Source organism: Giraffa tippelskirchi, chromosome 1, assembly GCF_054371585.1.
Source record: "Giraffa tippelskirchi isolate mGirTip1 chromosome 1, T2T-mGirTip1v1.2.pri, whole genome shotgun sequence".
In the NCBI taxonomy this organism is placed as follows: domain Eukaryota; kingdom Metazoa; phylum Chordata; class Mammalia; order Artiodactyla; family Giraffidae; genus Giraffa; species Giraffa tippelskirchi.
In genome coordinates, this window is record NC_137275.1 from 76,669,815 (window position 1) to 76,692,396 (window position 22,582).

The following is a 22,582-nucleotide window of genomic DNA, read 5'->3' on the forward strand; positions in this document are numbered from 1 at the left end:
GGAGTACACCAAAGGGTGTAAGAGCATTGGGAAACAAAAACAAAAACTGTATTACATTTTACACTTTAGTCTTGGGTCTGCCAAATGTAAAACACAGGGTTCTTCAGTACAAGCCACAGAAATCTATTTTGCTCACTTCATTTAAAAAAAAAAGTAAGATTATGCACTAGCTTACAGAAATAAAGGGAAAGTGAAGCACCAAACAGCTCTCAAGAAGAGCAGACAAATATTGATATCAGAGAACAATGGTAGCAGAATCAGCTACACAATTTGCAAGGCCCAGTGAAAAATAACAAAGCAAGACTCTTTACTTAAAAATTGTGAAGGAGGAGAGTGAAAAAGTTGGCTTAAAGCTCAATGTTCAGAAAACTAAGATCATGGCATCTGGTCCCATCACTCCATGGGAAATAGATGGGGAAACAGTGTCAGACTTTACTTTTTTGGGCTCCAGAATCACTGCTGATGGTGACTGCAGCCATGAAATTAAAAGACGCTTACTACTTGGAAGGAAGGTTATGGCCAACCTAGATAGCATGTTTAAAAGCAGAGACATTACTTTGCCAACAAAAGTCCGTCTAGTCAAGACTATGGTTTTTCCAGTGGTCATGTATGGATGTGAGAGTTGGACGGTGAAGAAAGCTGAGTGCCGAAGAATTGATGCTTTTGAACTGTGGTGTTGGAGAAGACTCTTGAGAGTCCCTTGGACTGCAAGGAGATCCAATCAATCCATCCTAAAAGAGATCAATCCTGGGTGTTCATTGGAAGGTCTGATGTTGAAGCTGAAGCTCCAATACTTTGGGCACCTCATGCGAAGGGTTGACTCATTGGAAAAGACCCTAATGCTGGGTAGGATTGGGGGCGGGAGGAGAAGGGGACCACAGAGGATGAGATGGTTGGATGGCATCACCGACTCGATGAACATGGGTTTGGGTAGACTCCGGGAGTTGGTGATGGACAGAGAGGCCTGGCGTGCTGCAATTCATGGGGTCGCAGAGAGTCGGACACGACTGAGCGACTGAACTTACTTAAAAATTAAGATTTTTAACATAGTAATAACTGAACATTAAACCAAGTTAAGGCCCCTTCTAAGAACTAGATCCTTTGTAACTGCAGAAGATACAAACCCATGAGTTTGGCCCTGGGAATCAGGAATGAATGGGTAAGCTCTTCAAGCCTGTACCATTAGAAAATGTTAGCTACTGTGGTTTTCTGTCCCTGTGTTATGTTGCTCAAGACTCATATTTCTGGGAACCAGAGTTTGTTTGTAGACCAAATCACGTGACCATAGGAAAGAAGAGATGAGGGACCTTGTTTAGCAATCTCATCAAGGTTACATGCAATGGGGGAGAGGAGGAACTTTCTCAAAGGACAATAAAGGAATTTGTAGCAAAGAAAGAGGGGGGATTTCTTTATATTCAGGAAAAAAATATAGCATGTGTTCACATAAGAAGAAAAAAGAAAAAAAATCCATTCTAACACTGATATATCTAATTTCTAACAAGTTGCTCTAAGAATATACTACTTTATTTATAACAAAGATCCGGTAGCACCTCCTTTGGATCATAGACGCTCAGCTTTAAATAGACTCAAATTATTCACTTCAGTGATTCTAGGAAACTTTTTTTGAAAATTGCTTTCAGGTAAACTTCCCAACATTAATTATTATAGTATAATATCCTAGTCTTCTATGAAACGAAGAATAAGATAAAAAATGTTTTAGATGAAAACAGAAAAAAGGATCATAGAAATTACTCTAAAGTAAGATTAGCTTATATTTTCTAATCACTTATGTATTTATGACCTTTGGAGTCTGGCTTAGTGAGCTCATTGAATTTTTGCCAAGTAGCTGTCTCTGGAGAGATCACAGGAGTTAGGACACAGACTCCAGAGCCAAAATTGTTGGACTGAATGCCCAGTTTTACTATTTGCATCCTGTGCAGTCTTTACATCTTAGATCCCTCCTCTGTAGATTATTAACACTATAATTGATGGTTAAAATATCTTACAAGGTGACAATTTAGGATGCGGTGAAGACTGATCATTAAACATTTATTTTTCAGGCAACAAAAAGTAGACATAAAGTGACTTAATACAGTCATTTTGGGAAGATTTGTTTTAGAAATGGAACTTGAACTCTCTCTGAGGAATATTTTTTTTCCTGTTATACTTCCTCAAATGAGTAGTTTTCTCTGGAGAGGAAAGGACAAAACAGAAGTTTTCTTTTATCAGCTCTTCTTTGGTTACGTAAAGAGAACAACTGGGTATTTCCTTTTTCATCCTCATCTCTGTTTCAAAGACGATTGAACATTGATACCAATCTGTGTTTCTGCTGCTTGTTTAAAAGAGAAACCATCCTTTGCCACAGCACCCACTGTTATCTGGTTTTAAATGTCAAGTACACTTCAGTATAGAAAGAAAGAAACTGAGATAACATTGAAAGAGGAATATGTTGGAGACAAAGATAGAGTCCAACAATCTAAATATAAGTATCTTCCAAATGGGAGTTAGGAAAAGATTCATCAACAGAAACCTAGAACATTTTGCAGCTTCTGACTTATCTAACCTTATGATTTATATTCACATTTTGTTTATATATGTAGGACTGTAGTGTTAGTCTATGTTCATGTCATTCAGATGAATAATGGAAAGGTAATTCAGCTACTTTAAACTGAATCATTTAAATCAGTTGAACCGTGACACTCTGTCTTTATGTCACTCCTTTCAAGGTCTAGCCTCAGATTCTGTTACTGGCCTCAAGGATTTTTTGTTTGTTCCTTGCAACAGATATTTATACCTTGACAGTTCTATGATGTATAATTATGTGTAAACGATGCTATATGCTTTTCATTTACACAAATAATCTAGCCTGCTATTTATACCAAGTACAGTGGTTCCGTTTCAGAGAGAGAAAAAAGAGATCAACTCATTTTGTCTTTCTTTCCATTCATGGTTCAGTTTGTTGTTGTTTATGAAGAAACTGCATTTTTAGAATCAGCACCATTTGATGGTTCTACATTATGCTTTTACTGTCATAATGTTTCTTATTATAATATTTAACATAAAAATTTGAATTAAATTCAAATATAGTTTTGTAATCTTAGAAAACTAAGTTTCACAAATCTTATTTCTTAGAATATTAATAGATATTCTGAGTGCTCAATAAATAATTATTGAATGGACAAATGAATGAATGATTACAAAATAGTCTTAAATTTAGCAGTATTCTTTACTAGGATTGTTGTTGTTCAGTCACTAAGTCGTGTCTAACTCTTTGTGACCTCATGGACTGCAGCTCTCCAAGCTTACCTGTCCTTCACTATCTCTCGGAGTTTGTTCATATTCATGTCCATTGAGTCAGTGATGCTATCTAACCATGTCATCCCCTGCCACCGTCTTCTCCTTTTGCCTTCAGTTTCCCCAACATCAGAGTCTTTTCCAGTGAATGGGCTTTTCACATCAGGTGGCCAAAGTATTAGAGCTTCAGCTTCAGCACCAGTCCTTCTGATAAATATTCAAGGTTGATTTCCTTTAGGATTGACTGGTTTGATTTCCTTGCTGTCCAAGGGACACTGAAGAGTCTTCTCCAGCACAGCAGCTCAAAAGCATCATTTCTTGGGCTGTCAGTCTCCTTTATGGTCCGACTCTCACATCCATCCATGACTACTGGAAACCAGAGCTTTGACTCTATGTACCTTTGTCGGCAAAGTGATGTCTCTGCTTTTTAATATGTGGCTTCTCTGGTGACCCCAATGGTAAAGAACCTGCCTGCAATGCAGGAAACCTGGGTTGGAATCCTGGATCAGGAAGATCCCCTGGAGAAGGGAATGGCTACCTACTCCAGTATTATTGCCTGGAGATATCCATGGACAGAGGAGCCTGGTGGGCTACAGTCTATGGGATCACAAAGAGTTGGATGTGACTGAGCAACTCACACTTTTACTTTTTGACTAGGTTTGTCATAGCTTTCCTTTGAAGGAGCAAGCGTTTTAATTTCATGACTGCAGTCACCATCAGCAGTGATTTTGGAGCCTAAGAATGTAAAATCTGCCACTGCTTCTGCTTCCACTTTTTCCCCTTCTATTTACCATGAAGTGATGGGACCGGATGCCACGATCTTAGTTTTTAAAATGTTGAGTTTTAAGCCAGCTTTTTCACTCTTCTCTTTCACCTTTATCAAGAGGCTTTTTAGTTCCTCTTTACTTACTACCATTAGAGAGGTATCATCTGCATATCTGACATTGTTGATACCAGAATTATTATTCAGTTCAGTTCAGTCGCTCAGTCGTGTCTGACTTTTTGCGACCCCATGAACTGCAGCACACTAGGCCTCTTTGTCCATCACCAACTCCCGGAGTCTACCCAAACCCATGTCCATCGAGTCGGTGATGCCATCCAACCATCTCATCCTCTGTCGTCCCCTTCTTCTCCCACCCCCAATCCTACCCAGCATCAGGGTCTTTTCCAATGAGTCAACCCTTCTCACGAGGTGGCCAAAGAATTGGAGTTTCAGCTTCAACATCAGACCTTCTAATGAACACCCAGTATTGATCTCTTTTAGGATGGATTTATTGGATCTCCTTGCAGTCCAAGGGACTCTCAAGAGTCTTCTCCAACACCACAGTTCAAAAGCATCAATTCTTCGGCACTCAGCTTTCTTCACCACCCAACTCTTTTTATTATTACTAATAATTATTATTATTCAGTTATTATTATGCTAATAGTAAACAGGAGCTCCTAAAGAGCTTTTTTTGAACATATTTGATCTTTAATATTGTGCTAAAAATAAAGAGCAATTATACTTCTTAGTGCCCAAATCCATACCTGTGCTTTGTAGTAGTAGTACTACAATCTGTTGTAGTACTGGGTTTGCAGGGCAGCTATGTTCTATTTAGTGTGCACTGAAGCTGTAATTGAAACTTACCATCAAAAGACTGGACTGTGACCTTGTAACCCATGCTGAAAGATAACTCAAAGTTCTCTTAACTTAATTATCACCAGAGTATATTAATCACAATGTATGATATCATTGGCTGGGCTTCCTGGTTGTCTCTAGTGGTAAAGAACCTGCCTGCCAATGCAGTAGACAAAAGAGATGTAGGTTTTATCCCTGGGTCAGGAAGATCCCCTGGAGAAGGGCATGACAACCCATTCCAGTATTCTTGAAGAATCCTATGGACCGAAGAGTTTGGCAGGCTACAGTCCATTAGGTTGCAGAATCAGACATGACTGAAGCAACTTTACTAACACAGATGTAATATCATAATTTTTGCTATTCTATATCTTAAAAGATGATATAACAGAATATAATTACAACTGGAAAATAATACTTTTTTATCAGTATCAGTTCATTAATCTTCAGGTGCTTTCTACTTTTTTCTCAATGTTACTTCAGACACAAAGTTGTAACTCTTCAATACTCAAGATTCCAAAAGCCACTTAACTTCTAGAATTAGGGTTTGGAGACAGCTTATTGGCTAGAACCTAATTATGTATTTTCATTTAGTATGAATAATCTTCAAAATAAGTTAGAAACTACACATTGTTTTCTATGTTTTTAAAAATTACAGTTTTCCTTATTCAAACATTTGTATCTCTATAATATCTTTATGCTACATAAAACAGTTCTCCACAAGAACAAGAATCACTTCTTAGGAGGACCTAGATTTAAACCCAGAAGCTATAAACTCCACTTTCTTCTTGTGCAACTACAGTTGACCTTTGAAAAATACAATTTGCACTATGCTGGTCCATTATAGTTCTTTTTTTTTCAAAATATATATAGTTGGCCGTGCATATCCAGGATTCAGCCAACCCAAGATTGCAATACATTGTCCAAAGTTAGTTGAATCCGGTGGTGTGGAACTGATGAACTTGAAAGGCCAACTGTGGAATTTGAGCATACGTGGATTTTGATATTCACCCTCACTCCTTGAACAAATTTCCTGCAGGTACTAAGGGAAAGTGGTACTTGATATCTATATTCATATTCCAAACTCTGTGTTGTTTTAGTAGCTAAGTTGTGTCTGACTCTTTTGCAACCCCTTGTATAGTAGCCCACCAGGCTCCTCTGTCCGTGGGATTTCCCAGGCAAGAATACTGGAATGAAGTTGCCATTTCCTTTTTCAGGGGATCTTTCTGACCCAAAGATCAAACCCAAGTCTCCTGCGTTGGCAGGCAGATTCTTTACCACTGAGTCACCAGGGAAGCCCAAATTCAAATTAGTTTCTATTATTATTGTTATTTCTGTCATTTCTGTTGTTTTAATTCTACTTGATATTTTTCTCTTCTTTCTCTATCTACCCTTAATGTACTGACCACTTTGAATAGTTTTGCCTAAGTAAGACTCCTCTCCAGAGATAAATATGAAAAGTGCTCCTTTGGAAATTTAATATATAAACCTGTCATTTAGTATTAATAAGGTAGACTTCTTAGCACACAAGTTTTAGTGTATGTGAAATTGTCATATGTTAATTTATTCAACAGTGACTTGGCAATATAAAGTTCACCAAGGGAGCATCTCACCTTATTTGGTGTTATTTCTCCTTTTGAATCAAAAGGAAGAGAATTTAGTGCAGCCTGAGGTAACTGCAAGGATTAGAGAGGAGATCCTGGGAGAGAAGGTGCACTAATACAGGCCTAAAGAATACATATAAATTAGCCACATTATATCAAAACTCACATACATTCTGGGGAGGAGGAGAATTATGGGGAAAATTATGGCCAGTGAGTGTGATAAGATATATCTAACCTATTCTGCTATTGCACTACATGTTTTGTTTGTCTTGCAAAGGCTAGCAAGACAACAATATGACACAGTGGGCTGGCGATACACCTCTGGGATTCATTTATTTAAAATAAGTCAGGTGATTTTTATGTATGTGTGAGTTTGTCAAGATATTTGGAAATCTTTGATTTTGTGTAATATGAAAAATCTTATTTTTCTAGTTGAAATTGAGTATAAACCATCACAATGCCTTTTGATACCTCAAGAATGGAATCGGGGAAATTGCTTGATAAGTTTGGTGTAGGTTTTACCAATCTTTCCTAAACTGATGAAGTTTTGTGTCTCTAAAGGTTTCTTCAAAGTCAAAATCTCCAACTCTTTTAGCTTTGAAAAGTGTTGGACTTTTACAGTTTCCTTACTGCTATGAATTATCCGGTAATATTAGGTATTGCCTTTATGTCAAGTTATAGCACAATAATTGATTTTCTGTTTGGAAAAACTACTTCCTAGGTTGTACTTTCATAGCTAACACTTATTACACTTAGATTTCCAATCCTGAATGTTTTGAAAGGTAATGGGCATAGAAAATTCTTTTAAACTATGTAATTGACTATGGGTTGTATAACTTTTAGCATATCTTCAGTGCTATATATTACATTACAGTTTTTATTTTAATAGACACTCGGTGCTATATATGTAAAAAATGCATTTTATAATGCAAATTGAAGAAATTCTCTAGTTTTGTTTTTTAAGAAGTTTCTGATGTACTGCAAAATTATTGTAAGAGTATACAGTTACATATTTTTTATAAATTTTCTTGTATATATATCTGCTGCTGCTGCTGCTAAGTCGCTTCAGTCGTGTCTGACTCTGTGCGACCCCATAGACGGCAGCCCACCAGGCTCCGCCGTCCCTGGGATTCTCCAGGCAAGAATACTGGAGTGGGTTGCCATTTCCTTCTCCAGTGCATGAAAGGGAAAAGTGAAAGTGAAGTCGCTCAGTCATATCCGACTCCTAGCGACCCCATGGGTCTGCAGCCTACCAGGCTCCTCTGTCCATGGGATTTTCCAGGCAAGAGTACTGGAGTGGGGTGCCATTGCCTTCTCCGTGTATATATATCTACAAACCCATTATATGTTCTCTTTGAGTGGTCATAAAAGAATTTTGCATACAGGTTCTTAAAAAGATAACATCAAGTTTTAAATATACTATATGATAATGAAATTGGATACATTTATGGTGGTAGTTTGGTTCTGAAAGATTAGTCAAATTCTCTACACGATATTAATCTGAAGCAAGACCTTGGTACTTTTGGAACTTATTATCCTGGTACTTAAGGGAAAAGGGAAGGCAGAAAGTAGCACTGGGAGAAGTTTATTTTCAAAAATACAATTTACATCTCTAAAAATGATGCTTCTCATCTTATTAATTCTGTTATCCTGTAAATATGAAACTCTTGTTGAAAATAAATCAATTTTAAAAAAAGAAAAGAATTTCATAGTAAGGCAAGTCATTAGAGCTTTAAAAAAGATTATTTTTTTAAAAGCAAATATAAAATAATAAATTACTCTGTGTACTTTTTCACTAAAGGTATGTCAAATTAATTACAATATATAAAGTATACCTAATGTTTGTGTGTGGTTAGTCGCTCAGTCCAGGCTCCTCTATCCATGGAATTCTCCAGGCAAGAATACTGGAGTGGGTTGCCATGCCCTCCTTCAGGGGATCTTCTCAACCCAGAGATCGAACCCATGTCTCCCTCATAGCAGGCAGTTTCTTTACCTGTTGAGTCACAAGGGAAGCCCAACAAAACTGTACTGAGTAGCCTATCACTTTTCCAAGAGATCTTCTGGATTCAGGAATTGAGCCAGGATTTCCTACATTGCAGGTGGATTCTTTACCAGCTGAGCTACCAGGGAAGCCCATAGATAACTACAAAATATGTATCATAGATAACTATAAAGTATGCCTTTTGTCTAAAATAATGTTTATAGAATACTGTCACCAATCAAGACATTAACCAGACTGAAATAATATAGCAAAACTCCCATTTTTAAATGATTTTCATCTTTATAAATGAATTTGAAATAATTTAGTAACAATATACTCCAGTGGAATTAACAATTTAAAAAAGTTCTTTGGTATCATATTAAGATAATTATTACTCAGGGATCAGATTTTATTTGACTTTAATTTGTTTTTCTTCTATAGTTCAACAGTTTCCAAATAAAATCACTTCCATGGAGTGGTGGGTGAGAGGCTGGGAAATTTTTCCTGACCCCCAGAATAGAGAAATATAAAATAAGGAAAATGTTGAACATTTGAGTCTGTAAATATATCAGAGAATTGATGCTGACTCAATTGGAAAAGACTCTGATGCTGGGAAAAATTGAAGGCAAAAGGAGAAGGGGGTGGCAGATGATGAGACGTTTGGATAGCATCACCAACTCAATGGACACAAGTTTGAGCAAACTCTGGGAGATAGTGAAAGACATGGAAGCCTGATGTGCTACAGTCCATGTGGTCGCAAATTATCAGACACAACTTAGCTACTAAACAACAAGGATATGATGAATTGCCTGGAAGACTAGAGAAAAAGAATTTATATTAAAAAAATTGGTTCATATCTGATAGAGGGAGATCAACCAGTTTATGAGATTGTCTAAATTGAGGATCACTTTTTGCAGTATCAGGGGACAATAAATAAAATTTTGATCTTTATCTGTATAAAGTGTTTTTGACAATTCTGTGCCATCAACTTTTTGACAGCTTGAGTGCTCTGGGAAAGAAAGTCAATTACACTATAAATTCAATCATAGCATAATTAAAATGTACAATATCTACAATTAAATGAATACTTATAAAGTAAAAAATATATACATGTACACAAGCAGATTTTGGTATATATGTATGCATGTACATGGGATTTTAGAAATTTTTTACATATTTATTTATTTTTATTTTTGACTGTACTGGGTCTTCATTGCTGCATGGGTGCTATTCTCTAGTTGCGGTATGCCGGCTTCTCATTGCAGTGGTTTCTCTTGTTGCAGAGCATGGGGTCTAGGGTGCATGGGCTTAGTTGCCTAGAAGCATGTGGAATCTTCCTGGACCAAAGATCAAACCTGTGTCCCATGCATGATTCTTCATCACCAGACCACCAGGGAAGTCCTGCATGTGGGATTTTTTTAAACACTAATTTGAGTCACTCTTTGCTGAACCTCATTGCACTTTATATTCATTAATTCTGATTCTTTTTCTTACTGAAATGATCTTTAAACCAAATCTTAAATGACAAATGAAAATAAAAGTAGAGAATGGGAGGGAGAAATGTGAATGACGTTAATAGCAGGGAGAAAAGTTACTGAACAAGGACAATCAACTCAGTTGTTTCTTTTCAGGATTAAACAACTATTTTCAAAGTTTGTATGATCATAAGATATCTACTTTCTTGAAAATTTTGGAGAAGGAAATTCTAACTGTTCAGAGGAGTAGGGGTCCTTACTATTTCATCTTATTCCGTAAAATTGTAAGCTAATATTTCACTATTCCATCTTCAGTGAAAATAACTGAATAGATAAATACAAGGATATTTTAAATTTGAACCCTATTAAAAGATGATGCAATATGAAGAAAAGAACATTGGACCAGAAGTCAGAAGACTGAAATTCGACACCTTCTAGCTGTGTGACACAAAATTAATCTAGGTTTGAGCTCCCTATATACTAAATAAGAATTTAAATAGATCTATAATGCTTTTTTAGCACTAAATTTGATTATTCTTTTGATTTTGGTTTTGGATATGATTGTGCAAGGTTTTGTGGATACATTGTTGAACAAGAAAAATAAGCACTGTTCCTGTTTCCTTTGAACACACTGGCCTCAAATATAGCCATTAAACAAATAATTGCACAATGAATTATGTTATCCTACTGTTATTTCTAGGTTTATGTTCTTATTGACATATATTCTTTAGTAGTAATAATAGTTAGAATGCTTTCAGCTTCAAGAGAAAAACCTAATTCAAAGTTCATTAAACAGTCAAAAAGGTTATTTTGTCGAACAAGAAATCTAAAGATGGTGAGTCTCCAGTGTTGATTAACTCAGAGAAATAATGACATTATATGGAGGCGGGTTTACTCAGTTGTTTTGTTCTTTGATTTTCCCACAGCCAAATTTCTTCCTATTTGCAGGGTACACCTATAGTTTCTAGCAGTACATCAAGTCAAAACAATGGCGGTCTCCTTCCCATTTCTCTTCTAACCAGAGAGGAGACATTTCCTTGAAGACTTCCACCAGATTTCCTATCATTTCTTGGAGCTATAGGAAAGCCAGCATTTGAACAAATTAGGGTGTTTTGGGGGGCTTCCCTGGTGGCTCAGATGGTAAAGAACCCACCTGCACTGCGGGAGACAGTTTTGATCCCTGGGTTGAGAAGATCCCCTGGAGAAAGAAATGGCAACTCACTCCAGTATTCTTGTTTGGAGAATCCCATGGACAGAAGAGCCTAGCAGGCTACAGTCCATGGGGTCACAAAAAGTCAGACACGACTGAAGTGACTTAGCCTACAGGGAGTTTTTTTGTTTTTATGTTTGCTTTTGTTTTAAAGAGGCAGGAAGGAAGTATGAATGAATACGAGGCAGATAGCCAACAATGTCTGTTATGCTAATTTTTCATTTCTCTGATAAGACTAAGCATTATGTCCACTCTTTCTTTTAAGACTTTGAACATATTTATCATAGCTGCTTAAAATCCTTGTTTGCTAATTCCAATTTATGGGTCATGTGTGTGTGTTCAGTCGCACCTTACTCTGCAATCCCATGGACAGTAACCTACCATGCTCCTCTGTCCGTGGAATTTTCCAAGCAAGAATACTGGAGCGGGTTTCCATTTCCTACTCCAGGGGATCTTCCTGATCCAGGGATCGAACCTATGTCTCTTGAATCTCCTGCGTGAGAAAGCGGATTTACCACTGTGCCACCTGGTAAGCCCAATATATGGGTCATCTCAGAGGATCAAGATTGTTTTCTTCTTCTTCGTATGTCTATTCATTTGAATATTTGCCATACATTGTGAATGGTATAGTTTTGAGAGTATGCATTTTATTGTCTTCCTTTAGAGAAAAAAGAGTGTTCTAGCAGACAGTTAATTTATAAGTAGACCAGATTGATTTTTTGAGTTTGTTTTTTTTTTTTTAAGTTTGGAACTCTCATGTTGCCCAGCACTGTGAATATTCTATGTCATTGGCAAATGCTTTCCTATGTCTTCATAGGCATAAAAACTGAAACCTCTTTTTACAGATTGCATCCAAGTTCAGCACCCTGAAACCACCACAGTGGCAACTTGTATAATTATTGCTGTTTTAATTTTGCTCTTTGGCACTTGGAGATTTTTCTCTTCCCCTCCTGCACTATATATTTAAAAATAAATGTGGTTATACTTTATCCAGTATTTCTCTGTATTCAGAACAGGAGGTAGAGTATAGGACAGTTTAGTCCAATGTGTTCCCAGAGGTCTCCCCAAATTAATTTTATTAACTACATCTGTGATAAGTGCGACAAAGGAAGGCAAGCATAGAAAAGAGGAACCTGTGTGTCTTTGAAGTGTGTGGGGGGGGGCGAGTACTAAATACAAAGATTTCCCTGAAGAAGTGATGTATTTTAAGGCAAGATATGAACATTGGTAAGCAACACTTTATCATACATATGCAAAGTTTCTGAGGCAAGATAGAGCTTGGCACATTTCAGGGCAAAAGCTTTATTATTTAAAACTTACAGACTGAGAAAAGCCCATACATCTCAATTTGACTTTATCTAAATGTTGCTTAATTTCCAATCATAAGGACTTGGTTGTCCTTTATAAGCAACAAGGCAAGTAAAAATATTACTGAGCAAATCTACCAAAGATTAATAAATTTGACGTAGAGAGGGTGATGTGTGTATGGATGTGCTTAGTTGAGGTGACACTGTCTTTGTTTTCTGTTTGCAGTACTTAGGGTGATTAATGAATCACTATATCAGGCCTCAGTATCTTACCCCTTTGTGTGTGTGTGTGTGTGTGAATTTAGGGACTATCTTTTTTGATCTAAAACACATTTCTTCAGTTTTCTGAAACAATAATAATTCAGAGTATTGGCAGACAGCTACATATGGCAAAGTGCATGAATTGCATTATCTCATGAGCCTTATTCAGAGAAGGCACCCCACTCCAGTACTCTTGCCTGGAGAATCCCAGGGATGAGGGAGCCTGGTGGTCTGCCATCTATGGGGTTGTACAGAGTCAGACACGACTGAAGCGACTTAGCAGCAGCAGCAGCAGCAGCATGAGCCTTACTAATGCAGGAGTAGGAGAGCACTTGAACCTTGCTCGACCCTCCTGGTCTTATTATAGATTGTCTGTGCTAGAGGAAACTATGACTTCATATTAGAGACTTTTCTCCTTTTCTTATCAGTTACAGGGGTGGATTCTTTTGAGGTGAATAATCCCGGAAACACATGGGTATTTTTGGCACAGTCATAATCTGTTGTTAAAAATCTTGGTTTTCAAAATATTTAATTGTTGTAAACCCCAGGCACTGATCAATCAGAAATTCAGTGACTGTGGATGGTTCTGTTGGCCTGTGCAGCTGAGTAGCAGCCCTGCTTAACAGTCTATTTCACTAACTGCCTCAACCTAATGAAGGATGCTTTTGATTACTGTGGTATTGCAGCTCACCATTATTCATGTTGAAACAAAGCATTTCAAAATAAATTGATGTGCTTTTCATATAGGGAGGAATATTAGTTGTTATTTTTTGATATCAATTACTAATCAGTTAATAATCATGGTGAACATCTCGAGGTCAGTGACAGAATCCTCTTAATTTCTGAATCATCAATCACCCTTGCTCTGCTAGACACAATGTAGATGTTTTCCATAATTGTGAAATGATGCCATCATTCTCCCTCTTGTTGAAATTCAAGAAAGATCCAAACTTTTCAAGTATAAAACAAATGGCGATTTTTATCTTCTAAGTACACTTCTTCATATAGCCCATTGTTAACTATCTGAAATGGCAGTGATCCTTAGATATATAAAGATTAAACTGTAATCCTCAGATCTTCAGTAATTTCCTGAAATTAGACACATAGAACTTTACACAGGTGTGGTTTCTGAAAACTTTGGTTTCAGAAGCTTTGGTTTCTGAACGGTGGGGTTTCAATCTTTATTGATGTTTACATACATGATTGAACACAGAGGTTCAAAGAAACTGCAATCTAATTAAAAGGAATTATAAAACTCTTATTTTAATTATTATATTTTAAGATTGCTGGGGAATTTGGCACCATGGATGGTGGTCCTGCAATACATAACAATTCACTTTCCAGAAAATTTTCTTTGTACAAATGAGAGTTATATGCATAAATGATTAAAAAGGATTTTGTTTTATTAACTTTATTATTGCATTCATTTATTCAAATTCAATTGTACTGTTGTTTACTGAGTCAGCCTAATATGTGTCAGACACCAGGTGAGTTCACAACTTAAAACCTGATAAATCTTTGAAAATTCTGTGATAACTAAAATAGTAATATATCTGCTGTGAATTCTCATTTTTATATTTTATTTTATTCTTATTGTTCTAAGACACTAAAATAAAATTTTTTAAAAGTTAAGAATGATTGTATATTTCACTCCAAGTTGTATGTAATTAAAATAAATCAGTCATATCAGGTGAAATTTATTTTAAAAGTGACAATGTAAGTGATTCTTTGTAGTTACAGGTATTTTTTTTTCTTCAGTTTTTCTTTTTGTTCATTTACTTGTTTGTTTTTCACATGAGATGTGGAATCTTATAGTGACTTAGAGCTCCAGTGCACTGCTTGCATTCAAATCTCAGCTCTGCCCCTTGTTTGCTGTGTTGCCATCAGCATGTACCTTTATGTTAGTCTCTTTGAGACTCAAATCCCTCAACTGTGAGGTAAGAATTATAATACCTCAAGAGTTGTATGAGTACTAAATGGTTTAGCATATATGAAGTCCTTACAGGACTACCTGAGGTACATTAATTATATATATATATGTACCAGCTCAGTTCAGTCGCTCAGTCGTGTCCGACTGTGCAACCCCATGAATCGCAGCACGCCAGGCCTCTATGTCCATCACCAACTCCCGGAGTTTACCCAAACTCATGTCCATCAAGTCAGTGGTGCCATCCAACCATCTCATCCTCTGTCGTCCCCTTCTTCTCCTGCCCCCAATCCTTCCCAGCATCAGGGTCTTTTCCAATGGGTCAACTCCTCGCATGAGGTGGCCAAAGTATACACACACACACAAACACACACACACACACATATATTAGGGCTTCCCTAGTGGCTAGTAAGAAAAGTCTTATATATTCACTATGTGGCTAGTAGGAAAAAAGTCTTATCCTGCTTATGTACTTAGGTTGATTCACCTCAGGTCAACTTTTTTTTTTTTTAATAAATTTATTTATTTTAGTTGGGGGCTAATTACTTTACAATATTGTAGTGGTTTTTGCCATACATTGACATGAACCAGCCATGGGTTTACATGTGTTTCCCATCCTGAACCCCCATCCCTCTGGGTCATTCCATTACCCCAGCCCTGAGCATTTGTCTCATGCATTGAACCTGGAATGGTGTTCTGTTTCACATATGATAATATACATGTTTCAATGCTATTTTCCCAGAACGTCCCACCCTCGCCTTCTCCCTCAGAGTCCATAAGACTGTTCTATGCATCTATGTCTCTTATTCTGTCTCACATATAGGGTTATTGTTACCATCTATCAAATTCCGTGTATATGCATTAGTATACTGGATTGGTGTTTTTCTTTCTGGCTTACTTCACTCTGTATAATGGGCTCCAGTTTCATCCATCTCAATAGAACTGATTCAAATGTATTCTTTTTAATGGCTGAGTAATATTCCATTGTGTATATGTACCACAGCTTCCTTATCCATTCATCTGCTGATGGACATCTAGGTTGCCTCCATGTCCTGGCTATTGTAAACAGTGCTGCAATGAACATTGGGGTACATGCGTCTCTTTCAATTCTGGTTTCCTCAGTGTGTATGCCCAGCAGTGGGATTGCTGGGTCATATGGCAGTTCTATTCCCAGTTTTTTAAGGAATCTCCACACTGTTCTCCATAGTGGCTGTACTAGTTTGCATTCCCACCAACAGTGTGAGGGGGTACCCTTTTCTCCACACCCTCTCCAGCATTTATTGCTTGTAGACTTTTGGATAGCAGCCATTCTGACTGGTGTGAAATGGTACCTCATTATGGTTTTGATTTGCATTTCTCTAATAATGAGTGATGTTGAGCATCTTTTCATGTGCTTGCATTCCTATACACCAATAATGAGAAAACAGAAGGAGAAATTAAGGAAACAATACCATTCACCATTGCAACAAAAAGAATAAAATACTTAGGAATATATCTACCTAAAGAAACAAAAGACTTATATATAGAAAACTATAAAACACTGATGAAAGAAATCAAAGAGGACACAAACAGATGGAGAAATATACCGTGTTCATGGATTGGAAGAATTAATATAGTGAAAATGAGTATACTACCCAAAGCAATCTATAGATTCAGTGCAATCCCTATCAAGCTACCAACAGTATTTTTCACAGAACTAGAACAAATCATTTCACAATTTGTATGGAAATATAAGAAACCTCGAATAGCCAAAGCAATCTTGAGAAAGAAGAATGGAACTGGAGGAATCAACCTGCCTGACTTCAGGCTCTACTACAAAGCCACAGTCATCAAGACAGTATGGTACTGGCACAAAGATAGAAATATAGATCAATGGAACAAAATAGAAAGCCCAGAGATAAACCCACGCACCTATGGACACCTTATCTTTGACATAGGAGGCAAGAATATACAATGGAGAAAAGACAATCTATTTAATAAGTGGTGCTGGGAAAACTGGTCAACCACTTGTAAAAGAATGAAACTGGAACACTTTCTAACACCATACACAAAAATAAACTCAAAATGGATTAAAGGTCTAAACGTAAGACCAGAAACTATAAAACTCCTAGAGGAAAACATAGGCAAAACACTCTCTGACATAAATCACAGCAGGATCCTCCATGACCCACCTCCCAGAATATTGGCAATAAAAGCAAAAATAAACAAATGGGACCTAATTAAAATTAAAAGCTTTTGCACAACAAAGGAAACTATAAGCAAGGTGAACAGACAGCCTTCAGAATTGGGGAAAATAATAGCAAACGAAGCAACAGACAAACAATTAATCTCAAAAATATACAAGCAACTCCTTCAGCTGAATTCCAGAAAAATAAACGACCCAATCAAAAAATGGGCCAAAGAACTAAACAGATATTTCTCCAAAGAAGACATACAGATGGCTCAGGTCAACTTTTTATTGGGTGCAATCTGCAATATTGTGAGCTCTTAGTTTTCCCAGACCAGGGATCAAACTCATGCCCCCTGTATTGGAAGCTGGGAGTCTTAACCACTGAACTGCCAGAGAAGTCTCTCAGGTGAACTTAATAGCTATTTAAATTTGAGAAATTCTCTGGTCCTGTTTACTCACATGAAAAATGAAGATACTATGTTTAGCTTTTGGTCTTGTTCAGCATTTGAATAAATTAACACACATGAAGTGGTTTGCACAGTATTTGGCCCACAGTCAATCCTCAAAAAATGTTAGCTATGACTACTTATTTATTATTTCATTATAAACATAAAAGGGGATAGTAATGAATATCTTACCATTTGAAATGACAATTGTGATTAATGAATATACCTGTGAAGACAAGTAAATGATTGTGTGATCCAAAAATGTGTTTTCTTTACCGATTATCCAATGCCCTATAAATTGAATAAAATTATCCACAGTTGGATAAAATTAACCAAGGACATTCTGTTTTATTTGCACCTTTACCTGATCTTAGTGGCAAGCTCCAAGGTAACTCTGTTTTTTTCAATTTAGGTTGCCAAGTGACTTTGTCATTTACTTCAGAGAATAATGTACATAAAAGCTATTGAAACTGAGCAGAAGTCCTAAAGTATTGTTTTATAAATTTCCTGAGCTATGAGATTAATTATCATTATTGTGTAAGTTCCTTGGTTCTAATGACAAACTCATTAAAAATGACCATTTTCATAAACTCCTCCTTTCATAATATTTTTATATCTACCTGATAAGCACATGTGAAAAATTGTTAATATCTTTTCTTTATACACACCTTTAATTATAGTGTGTGAAAGCATTTTTGAAATGCATAATTTTAAAATAATTGTTGATTAGCAAGTAGAACAAAATAAATAGTTTTCCACATATTGCTGTACTAAATATGTAATGATTATTTGATAAGCATGCTCATTACATGTGGAGTTATACACCTTACATTTACTTCACTATTTTCACATAAAATATTATGCATACTAGTCTTTCTTAATCCACAAAATGACTTAATACACAATTTATTTATTTAATAATTTAAAACAATAATTACCAAAGGTATTTATCCCAGTTTTTGCTTTCTTAATCTTTTCTTTCCAGGTAATTTTTAAATATATTTTCAGAAAATCCCTACATGAAATTTCTCTTTCTCTGATTTCTTTTGGCTTTCACCATTTTTGAAAGAGTTAAATAAGTGTAAACATATTGTTATTGTGTGTAAATTAAATTTCAGTTGGAGAAAAAAAGCATATTCTGAAACAGTGATTCTCATCAAATCTTATCACTGCTACATATAAAATTGAACCATGTAATAATTTTGACAAAAGGTTTCAGAATTTTCAGACTAATATGAGGAAATAATGAGAGTCACAAGGAAGTTTTTTCCGGCTCCCTCCTAACATTGATCAGCAGCTTGGTAAATACTACTCTGAATATGCTACATGGTAATTCTTGTTCTTTTTTTTTTTTTCCTGTTAGGAACCTTTCCCTGAAATTAGCAAAAGACATTGATCAGGAAGCCAGGTGTTCCCATATCAGGGGAGTGCCTAGCAGTCCATCTGCAGATTGGCCCCTTCCAAGTGTGGAAGAAAATGGAGGCATAGATTCTCTGCCGTTCAGACTGATGTTACAGGACTGCACAGCCGTCAAGACATTATTATTAAAGATGAAGAGAGTTCTTCAAGAGGTAATGGTCTGCTGTAAGATTAATGTTTTTACTGCTGGTAGATAGTGAAGTCTGTAGACCTGGTTAGTCTCTCTTCTATCAATAATTAGCTGCATAACACTGGGCAGGGGTCAGCTATTCTCTTGGAACTTAGCTTTTCTTGTATGTCAAATGAAGTGTTTGTAGTTCTGTTTTATAAGGTACTCTTCAACTCAAAGATTCTAAGATTCTGCAGAGAAACTGAAAAGAGAATAAACTGATACCTACTCTTGGGAAGGTTGGATAAAGAAAAATGGGCATCAGCTATTGTTATGTTTATATATTATTAAACGCTGTTTAGAGACCTTTCAATAGGATTTCACTTTGATGGTATCAAGACATTATATGATACCATGAAACTAGTTTATTTAGTCATTTTTTTTCAAATAACAATTAATCTAGTAAAATCCAGTCTGAATGTTTAACTGATTTTGCCCATTGAATACAGCTGCCCTCTTGCAGCCTATGCTCAATTAGATAATGAAGGAGTTAGTAAAATACTTGTGGAAGTCTTCCATCTTTACATCCAAGAATCAACCACTATTTAGGATTCAAGTATGTTATGGTTTTATTTTTATAATTACAAGTTATTTTCTTTAGAGGATTTCTATAAAAGTGTACACAATATTATTTCAAACATATGAAATGAAAGGATCAAAATTTTAAATAACTTTCCTCTAGTCGGTGTGAATTCAGAACAACAGTCTGAGATTTCTGACTCCCAATGTGACTTTTTATTATATCCTATTATTATTTATTTCTCTTTATTTATAAAGGATATTAATAAATAGTGTGAGAACAGAGAAATGTAACTGTTTAGTATGACTGGTATTATGGCTCCTTACGATGATACCACTTGTACTTCCTTTTCTAACAATGACAATAATAATAACACTAGCAGCTACCACTAGAGGCCAGAATTGAATCAAGGAAAGAAAGGAACTTACTGCTACTGCTACTGCTAAGTCGCTTCAGTCGTGTCCGACTCTGTGCGACCCTATAGACGGCAGCCCACCAGGCTCTGCCGTCCCTAGGATTCTCCAGGCAAGAATACTGGAGTGGGTTGCCATTTCCTTCTCCAGCGCATGAAAGGGAAAAGTGAAAGTGAAGTCGCTCAATCGTGTCCGACCCTTAGCGAGCCCATGGACTGCAGCCTACCAGGCTCCTCTGTCCATAGGATTTTCCAGGCAAGAGTACTGGAGTGGGTTGCCATTTTCTTCTCCGCACCTCAAAATGAGATTCAAAGAAATATGAAGGAACGTCCACAACGACTAAAAGGATGGACAACTGTCCAGTTAGCTCCTAATCAGCATCCGAGATTTTCTGAGTCTGAAGCTCTAGAAAATTCTTTGGACTTGGCCTCCTTTTCATGTCACTGAAGACTAGTCTTTTCTGCACTTGGACAGCATACTATAGGTATCTGTCTGTATTCAATTTGAAAGCAAAGGTAATAAATTGAAGAAAGTAGGGAAAACCACTAGACCATTCAAGTATGAGCTAAATAAAATCCCTTACGACTATACAGTGGAAGTGAGAAATAGAATCAAGGGATTAGATCTGATAGACAGAGTGCCTGATGAACTATGGATAGAGGTGATTGACATTGTACAGGAGGCAGTGATCAAGATCATCCCCAAGAAAAAGAAATGCAAAAAGGAAAAAAAAGGAACTTAAGAGAAATGATTTTTATAGACTACGGGGGACATCCAGTCATGTACTCATATTAGCTATTAAAGTAAAAAACTGGAAGAAATCTCTGCATTCTGTACCAGTTTATACCACCAGGGTAGTCTTTGTGTCTAGAATCTATGCAGTTATGTTTAGAAGTGGCGTGTTAAGCAGTTAAGCACAGACATTTAAAAAGTTAAATTATATATATTTATAATGAAAAAAATTGTATTTTTGAAAGGCAATTAGTACTCAAAGCTCTACATATCCTACTAACTTTACTGTATTTTCCATTTAATTACACTTGTGAGCTTATTTACATATTTACATCTATTGAATCTTTATGTGGAAATAGTATATAATAGTGCTGTACATTTTCCCAATTGTAGATTTATTTAAGTCACTTTGGTAGCTTGAAATCAGCCATGGGGAGTGTTATGCTACAGAAATTGGCATATGCTACAAGGTAGGGCTTTTTAATTTTTGTGTGTGTGTTCAGTTGCTCGGTCATTTCCAACTCTTTGCAAACCCATAGACTCCTCTGTCCATGGAATTTTCCAGGCCAGAATACTGTAGTGGGTTTCCATTTCCTTCTCCAAGGGATCTTTTCCACTCAGGGATTGAACTTGTGTCTCCTGCTTCTGCACTGAAGGCAGATGCTTTACCTCTGTGCCACCTGGGAAGCCCTACATTTTGGTGAGCTGCTGTTAATATTTACCAGCACACCACTATATGTATGACTATATAGTTTCTATATTGACAACGTAACTGTTTTTTCTGCTCTACTCCAGGCTCCCTGACCATTTGCTTGACATATAGTCTGAATCTCTTTGAACAAAGCAAACTTAATAACTGCTGTTATACTAAAAGATATTAATCTCAAAGTCTGTAACATTCAAGTATTCAGTTTTCTACCTCTCTCTTTGGTCTGGATTTTAATTTTAAAAAATCAATACAAGTGAAAGGGAAGTAAAAAAAAAACTGACAGGAAAGATCAAAAGGCTTTCTTAGGGTACTTAATTTTATAATTTAAAAATATGCAGTGATATTCACTATAAAGTCAATATTCAGAATATAATGAGATTGTTTTCTTTACTTCTGTTTTTCTTCATAAAAGAATATTTGAAGAAACTGAAGAGAATTGATTTTTAAAATTGATGTAAAATGAGCAATAATTATATCTGTTTATTAAACCTATTCAGAAATCAGGGAGTCTTACTCTTTATGGTCAGCAAGAAAAGCAGTATTATTGTATGATTAGCATTGACATCTGTTCTAGTAAAAAGATATTCATAATAGATGTCTTTAAAGAAAGCTGAAATATTCTCTTAAGCCAGGAGTTTTTAAATGGTAATTTACATTTCATTACTGAATTTAAGTTTAATTCCAACTAATCAGTTTAGATCAATAATACCTTTTTACTATAGACAAGTAGTTTATTTCTGTTGACCTATTTGTATGATACTTACTCATCCATGTATACGGATAATTTTTAACTGAAGATGATCCCAATTATTTTATTTTTAAGGTAAAAAAGTTTAGTATATTATGCTAGAAACCGCTCCTATTTGATATTTTTCTTAATGCTGCTCTGTTGACATCTTAGATTTTATTTCTGAGATAGGTCAAATATGCATCATCTGAATTCAATTTCACACTACCAATTTAACTCCTTCCTTTGGAGATCATTTGCTTTTACAACCCCAAACATCAGTGCCTTCATTTAAAATGGAATAAAAGAAAAAAAGACTCTCTTTGGGCCCTAATAAATTCTATTTTTTTTTTTTTTTTAGTATTAATGATTTTTTAAAAGTTTCTCTCGTAACAAAGAAGGACCATATAATTTTTTGTTCCTTTTTTGTTTTATTTTTTCACATAATCTTATTACTTGTAATAGAAGAAAATATTTAACACAATTATCTACAGAAATAGTTTCTGTTCTGATGTTTCCTTTCAGTTTGGGCTTTCCTCTTGGCTAAGACAATAAAGAATCCACCTACAATGTGGGAGACCTGGGTTGAATCCTGGATCTTGA

General features: G+C 36.0%; 1 protein-coding gene across 5 annotated transcripts in view; it reads left to right on the top strand.

Annotated features, from left to right (window-relative positions):
• The window catches only part of CCSER1 (coiled-coil serine rich protein 1), a 1,336,256-nt gene that overhangs the window by 472,527 nt on the left and 841,147 nt on the right, over window positions 1-22,582 (top strand). For all 5 annotated transcript variants that reach the window (XM_081594745.1, XM_081594754.1, XM_081594785.1 and 2 more), the window contains exon 6: window positions 18,654-18,861. In XM_081594745.1, the coding sequence (XP_081450871.1) occupies window positions 18,654-18,861 (208 nt within the window). The remainder of the gene's footprint in view (window positions 1-18,653; window positions 18,862-22,582) is intronic.